The following is a 7498-nucleotide window of genomic DNA, read 5'->3' on the forward strand; positions in this document are numbered from 1 at the left end:
GCATGCAGCAAAATGACTGTTCCTGAAACACTGTTGGGAACGCAATCTGCTGTGTGCAGTGGGCAGAGAACAAAGCTACCAAGGTCCAGTGCCTGGCCGTGGTCAGCTTTGGCTGGTCTTGTCCTGCTCCCAGCCTCTCCTGGTCATCGGATGATGTGTTTCATCAAGGCTGTTTCAGCAGCTATAGCAATGAGGTTTAAACCCAGCTCTGTGAGGGACTTTCAATGCACAGACCCAGACTGTTCATCTTTTGAAGGCTTGGAGGGGCTTTGCACAGGGAAAGTGAGAAATCCTCAGGAGACCACAGCTTACACCAGAATTGCTTGAGCTACATGTGTCAGAGCATCTAAGTCCTTTCCAATCAACATCTAGGATTTCTTATGAATCAGGCCATTAGTGAGATTTCTTTCACACTGCATTACCCCTCTCTTTCTCCCCTGGCTTTGATCAAACAGGTCTTGCTGATGGAAATGGCGTCAAAGCCACAGCATCCCTGTATAAAATTTTGATCTCAGTGAATCAGTTATCCATTAAAAAAGCGAAAGCTAGCTTTCAAAACCAGTTTGATGAAATTTCTTTTACATAAAATGTGTCTGTGTCAGGTGTTGCAACTTGGCAGCATGGTAGTCAGAGATAGGGACCTCTGGAGTGAGGCTCACCATACCTGTGTCAGGCACCTCATTTAGGACGGGACAAATCACCACCTGGGGACACACACTTTCGGACTCCACTTCCCCATCCATAGGCAGAGGTAGTCCCACCTCCCTGCCTTCTGCAGGAGGATGGGAAGACAGAGGGAGAGGGCAGAGGAGGAATACACTTCACGTGTTACCATGACAAGGAGAGGCATAATCATCTCCTTGGCTAGCCTGGAGCCTGGCGGTGCTTACAGGTGGACCTGAAAAACCTGGAAAAAGTGTTTCTCTTTTGGTACCATTCCTGCTTGTTGCAAGGACAAGTGTGGAGCTGGCAGCAAAGGATAAGTGTGGGTCTGTGGAGGCAAATGCTGTCAGAGAAACAAGCATGAACACAGTGTCTTTCTGTCATTGCTTGAAGGCCTGTGTTTTTACTGCATCTTCAACAGCGGGCACTGCGTTATCAAGGGTCTGTATGGTGACAATGCATAGGGGACACTATGTGCTGAGTTGTGCAGCTCTGCACTCTGTGATGGGGAGTCCCTTCTTCCCAGGACAGTCTGGACTCTCATCCATCCAGAGCCATTCTGGCTCCTTGCTGTTGACTTTATTTAATTTCACTCCTGGCATCAAGGACATGAGCAGAAAAATTGACTGTGACTTGCACAGCGAGAAAGGAAGAGAGAGTATCATGAGAGGGGAGCAGTCAACAAGATCCTGAGCCCTGCTTAGTAAATCCCATTCAACTCACTGACATCTGAGTGTAAAATAGGTCTAGGAATATCCGGAAAACTTGTGCCAACCCCAGCAAAGCACAGAGCAGGAGCGAACCCGCCTTCCTTTGAAGTCTCAAACCCTCCCTACCCTCACCAATACCAGAACTCACCCTTTGTCTCTTCCAACCTCCTACAGGTATTCCTGCTATCCACTGCATCCCCTTCTTCAATAATTTGTCATTCAAATGGCCTTCTAATGCCTGTAAACACAGAAATTGGCAACTGGACAGCAGGAAATCTAGGAAATAAGCACAAGGGACTCTTCTGGGCTTGTGGCCAATATACAGTCCTAGGAGCCACTGAAAGCACAGCAGAGTCAAGCTCTAGAAAGCAGGAACAGTGTCACTAGGTTGGCATAAAGCGACTCCTAGTCCATTCGGGATAAGTGACAGTAATACACTAGTCTGCTTTGTGTTAACCACAGGGAACATCAAAGCCAAACTCCCTATGATGTTGATTTGGGCATGGACAAGCCCAGATCTCAGCTCTGTTCAGGGCCCATTTAGTTGCTGTGGGGAAATGCCACAACAAGCAGCTGTCCTCTTTTTTCTTTTCTTTTTTTTTTTTTTTCAGGTTCATCCTGTTTTTTGCCACCTCATCTGATTTCCTCGTGCCCATAGAGCTGTGGGCACTGGTATGAACATTTTGACCACCAGACTCACTAACTACTGTACAAGGGAGACATGCAGTGTACCCTGAGACTATGACCAAAACAGGAGTTTCCACAGCAGCCCCCATAGCATACAGCACTTCTCCTTCTAGCTTTTCTATGGGCTTTGGAGTGGTGCTGACCCCGTGGCCGACCAGGCTGAGCTGCTCCCCGCTACTGTGCTTCAGCTTCATGTGTAGGTTTGAATCCCTCAAGAGTTTGGATGATGCTTTTGGATGAGTACATGAGGACAGGGCTGCTTTGGGCATGCAGGACCTCAGAAAATCCTTCAGCACTGGCATGAAGGGGACAAATTCTAGCAAGTATGGCAGAAAGCAGCTGGTAATGTACTGATCACTCACCTGTGTGTGTGGATAAGCATGCACACAAACTGCGCATGAGTGCAGGCATCAGGATTGTCAAGGCTGTCTAGCTTACCAAGGCCCTTAGGAATCCCAGCACAGAGCACTGACTTCTTGCTTCATCCTTTGGGCAGGACAATGTATTTGCATGGAAACATGCCTGGCTCCTCTGCAGAGGATGATGCTGGTCATGGAACTGGGATGGCAGCAGTCAGATCTGCTGGGATCCCAGGGCCATGCTGCACAGCATCTCCTGCCAGCGATACAGCTGGTACTGACAGATCAGTCCCCATCTCAGTGCCAAGAGTGAGCTGTTCACCAGTACGGGTCTATGCCACATTTTTTTGCCAGCCCCAGTGATGGATTTGGAGGAGACAGGTCACAAATGCAACTGTCTGGGCATTGCCCTCCCTGTCATTCAAACAGGGGGAAACTGGCTGTGGCAGAGGTAGAAAGTACCCCGCAACACCCCGTGAAGTTGTTGCAGGTGGGCCTCAGATACTGCCCAACTTGCAGCATCACAGTCTCTCCGGGACATGAGCCACCCAAGCACCCGCCCCTGCCTCTTCCCATGGTCACTGTCCCCCCCTCATCAATCACCAAGCCTAGAGTAAGGCTGGCACTAAGTCATGACCCTGCTGATGTCCTCCACTCCTGGCTTGCCATGGTCCCTCCCTCCTCCACGTGTGGCCGTTGTGTGAAGCTGAGCACCAGTCCCACCGCTGTGAACCCAACAGTGGCCAATGCAGCCTGGAGACCCTCACTCAGCCTGGCTTGCACACATAGTCCTCTAGTGCACGTTCCCAGGGTACACCCATGACTGCTCTTGCTCTTCTCTGGCCCGCACTACATGCCACCTGCATGTGACAGGCTGGTCTTGCATGCATAGACCTCAATATCTCAACAGTCTTCCTGAAGAGCGGAGCGCAGAAGAAAATGTATAGTTTGATAAGGAAAAGCAACCTCCTGGCAAACTCTCTGCCCAACCCTGCCGTAACCTGGAGTACATGCAGAGTGCACGGGGCGGCTTTCTGCAGTACAAGGAGTACACAGCTAGAACTAGGCAGGTGCTTTATTGCCCACTGGGTGGTATGGGGGCACCCAGACATCAACGGCTTCATTTTCACAGCATCCCGAGGTCGAAGATGGGGGTCATACAGAAGTTGAAGTCACTGGCACAGTGACTCCATGCCTGGTGGCACAGCCAGGAACGGACACCAGCTCTCCAGCACAGCCAGCCCGAGCTGCAAGGCCAGGAGCTGCATGTCTGGGGAGACAGATACACCCTATTCCATAAATCCAAGCTCCACTCTGAAACGGCTTTCTGGTTCATTAATTACAGAGCTGAGTCTAGTTATCTGTGCATATCAGAAGAAAAATGGCCCTGCCTGACTTCTTGGGATTGCTGACTAATGTTCCTCTACCTGCAACCTGGAGTCCTCAGCTCCAAGGTGCTGGGCTCATATTTCCTGCTGTTCTGAGCATACTGAAATATGAATGATGTTGGGTGAATTCATGGGACAGCTTCGAAGGGAAACAGGAGCATTAGCAGAGCATGTTTCATGCAAGGAAACCCTTTGTTGGCACCACTTAAAGATTGCATAACCCTGCGGAGTATGTCTTATTTATTACTGTCGTGTTAAACGCCCAACCTGCCTTCAGATCACGGATTACTCAACATCCTTTTAATTTTTCAGCTTTTCAGCTGGTTAGCATACCTCACCCCCTTGCAGATGACAACCATTTAGCAAAAGAAATCTTTATTTTATATTTTTTTTGTATACTTGTACACAAGTAAAATAAAATGCATATCTATATATACTGCAATCTTGTGAAGGAAAAGGTAGCATTCTTTAACAAATGCTGCCCGTAAACATGGTGTGATGGAATGAATACGGAAAAACTGCAATATTCATAAACATAGGATTAAAACAGCATCAAATTCATTACCTCTGCAAATGGGAACCTGCAATACTGTTCAGTGTGATGTCAAGTTACAAACAGATTTTAGACATTCTTTTCAGAGCATTTCTTACACTTTTTTTTTTTTTTTCCTGTAAATAAACCGTATTTCCTTTACCATCTGCTGTAGCAAAAGCTGCTTTGTGGGCAAGTGCAGTTCCGAAGACCAAAGGTATAATTCACAGGTTTCAGGACAAATAAATTATGTACATCTTGGTGTTTGTCTTTTGTGTTTTTTGTTTTTTTATAAAGGCATCCAGTTAACTTTTGTGTAACAAAGCTTTCTCAGGGTGGATGGTAGTTTTGCTTTTGTTTGCAACATTTATGGAGGTCAGCAAAAGTCTAGTATTAAAGTGTCATCAACCCAGGAAAAGAGTTAATTTTAGCAGAATAACAGTAAGCTCCACACCAAGGGGGGGATCAAAAGGCTTAGGCTGAGCTGTAACGTGGAGCTGTTTCCTTGCTGGGTGAGGCGGCACTGGGCCTTTGATTTGTTCTTTTTAGAGCAGCCCTGCCTCTTTTTGGTTGGGACTGTGGAAGGTTCAATAGGCTCTAGAAATTCTGGTTTCAACTTGGTCAATGGAGGGTCTACAATGCTGGGGAAGGTCCCAAAGGGGGAATCGTTTATTTGCTTGTTGCTGCCATTTTTGGAAGGGTCCGTCTCAACGTACTTGGTTTTGGACATGTTCTCCTTGTCCTTGAGAGGGTTGTTGGAGGATGGCCGGCTGCTGTGGGAAGAAGGACCTGCCTTGCCTTTAGCTTCGTAAATAAAAGACTTATCTGTTTCTGGCTGGCAGCACTTCGGGGAGCCGTCGTGGGAACCAAGAGGAGGGACCCCGGTTGGCAGTTTACCAGATCTGGTCTTAGTGCTAAAAACGCTTGTTCGTATCTGGTTGAAGGAGTCGACGCACCCTTCCAAGTCGGCGCTCTGCAGCCTTTTGAGGTCTCTCCCTGCCAAGCGGGGGGGAAGGTGGCACTCCAGCTCCGAAGACGATCCTTTAAACTGCTTAAACCAATTCCAGAGGGACCTAGCCTGGCAGTCACAGATCCACTGGTTGCCATTCAAGCGCAGGTACTGGAGGGACACCAGGGGAGCCATAGTCTCCCCCGTGAGAACGGTCAGGTTGTTGTTAAACAGATACAAGGTCATCACTTTCCCAAGGTCATGAAAAGACCGGCGGTGGACCAGGCTGACTCTGTTCTGGTGCAGAAGCAGCCGGTCGAGGTTGATGAGCCCGCGAAAGACGTTCTCTGACAAGCTCTTGATTTTGTTACCATGCAAAAACAGGTAGGTGAGGTTTGCGAGATCTATGAAGGTGTCATCCAGCAGGTTCTGTAGATTATTATCCTGAAGGTAGAGATATTGCAAGGAGAACAACCCTCGAAAAAGCCCTGTGGAGAGCTCCAGGAGCCCACAGCGATCCAGGTGTAAGGTGTGGAGGTGAACAAGACCCCGGAAAGTGACAGGGTTGATGGATTTCAGGTTCGTGTTGTCGCTGAGATCCAACTCCTCCAGTTTGTTGAGCCCATAGAAGGCTCCGGGCTCAATGAGGCTGATGTTGTTGGAGTGGATCCAAAGAATCGTCATGTTGCGGCAGGAGGTGAAGCTGGTAGACCTCACAAGGGTTATCTTGTTGTTGTGCAAGAAGATGCGCTGGCTCTGGATGGGTATCTCAGTGGGGATTGCTGTCAGTCCTTGCTGCTGACAACTTATTGTAATCTTCGGTTCACTGTAGCATACACACGCCCCGGGGCAAGACTCCACTTCTGACTGGATGTTCAAGCAAAGCACCAAAATCAGCAGTTTGCTTCCTAAAGGATAACAAAAATAGTATGCAAATTAGCCAGGGTCATGGGAGAGCTCTTTTCTTTGCAACTAATAGATGAGCCTGAAAATCACCCTTCTAAGTGCGTTACCACTAACCACAAACTACATATGCCAGGGGAGCCAAACAATTAAAAAGCAGAATTAAAAATGCTCTACCACTCAACGCAATAGCTAAAATCAATATACACTTGCAGTGACAAAGTCTGAGAACCTCCTCAGCCTTTCACACTTGGGAGGCCTCTGACTTTGGTGGTGAGAGTGATCATCATCATGTATTTGCATCATGGGTCCTGAATGCACATCTAACATAAGCCCGGTTCCAGAGACCTTACCTCTGAGCAAAGGGGCTGTCTTCTGGGGGGCCATTTGTCTCTGCCACAGGCATATTTAGCACAGTTCAGCCTATGGGAAAGCATCTGCCCAGCCATGGCCGATGCCTGCAGCCACGGGGCTGTACTAGGCACCTCTGCGTCCCACTGCAGCAGTGCCACCAGCTCCTTGCTTTCTGGGATCATTGAACAACTCTCCAAAACAAGCAGGTGTCCCCAGATTGCACTCAAAATGTAAGACGGAGATGTGGCTTTTGTGACTTTCCATGAACAATTTCAGACTGATTTGGTCTTCCCGTAGGAAATAACTATGAGGGATTCCCAGAATAACTTACAGGTCAGACCTGCCTGTAGAGGTCTCAGGGCCAAGAGCATCCTTTCCTTCTCTCGGTCAAACCTTTACACCACATATTCTTGCTTCCCTTCCTCTCTCCCCCTTTTTCCCTTTGAATCTGTGCAGCCACCAAGGAAGAGGAGAAAACAGCACATTTTTCCATAGAGGGCAGATAGGCAGGGATGGGCAGAGGCTCTGCATCTTCTGGAAGTGGACCTGGGAGGGAGGGTTAGCGTGAACCTCCAGCTGAGACACCTGCAGAGATACCTGCTGTTCCCTACCCATGGTGGGGAAGGTGGGGAAAAGAGGCAGTTTCAGCAGTGTTTTCCCAGCAATTAGCAGCAAGTAATTAGATTGCTTCCTCTAAACCGCATACGGGAGCTAAAATGAATGGGCAGCAACTGTAACAGCGGGAGGCTCTGTTTGTGAAATACCACGTGCGAGCAGGGACACGTGTGTCTCCTTCCCAGCTCATCACAGCACCTCTGGCAAAAAGACACGTTCCTCCCCATCGCTGGGGATCGCCAGCCCAGGGACAACAGCAGCTTTCCCTCTTCACTGTTGTGGGAGGTTTTTTCTTCCTTAAAAGACTGCAAATATTGTTCAGGCATGTTGATGCCTCA

At 48.5% G+C, this 7498-nt stretch overlaps 1 protein-coding gene across 1 annotated transcript; it reads right to left on the reverse strand.

Annotated features, from left to right (window-relative positions):
- Positions 1–4171: 4171 nt before the first annotated feature.
- Positions 4172–6578, reverse strand: RTN4R (reticulon 4 receptor). The gene is made up of 2 exons (XM_010563353.1): positions 6545–6578; positions 4172–6196 (listed from the first exon to the last, which is right to left on the reverse strand). Exons 1-2 carry the CDS (start codon positions 6576–6578, stop codon positions 4767–4769), a joined length of 1464 nt encoding a protein of 487 aa, XP_010561655.1. The 3' UTR covers positions 4172–4766.
- Between the last annotated feature and the right edge of the window lie 920 nt (positions 6579–7498).

This window comes from Haliaeetus leucocephalus, unplaced genomic scaffold (genome assembly GCF_000737465.1).
Source record: "Haliaeetus leucocephalus isolate CR32 unplaced genomic scaffold, Haliaeetus_leucocephalus-4.0 Scaffold165, whole genome shotgun sequence".
Classification (NCBI taxonomy): domain Eukaryota; kingdom Metazoa; phylum Chordata; class Aves; order Accipitriformes; family Accipitridae; genus Haliaeetus; species Haliaeetus leucocephalus.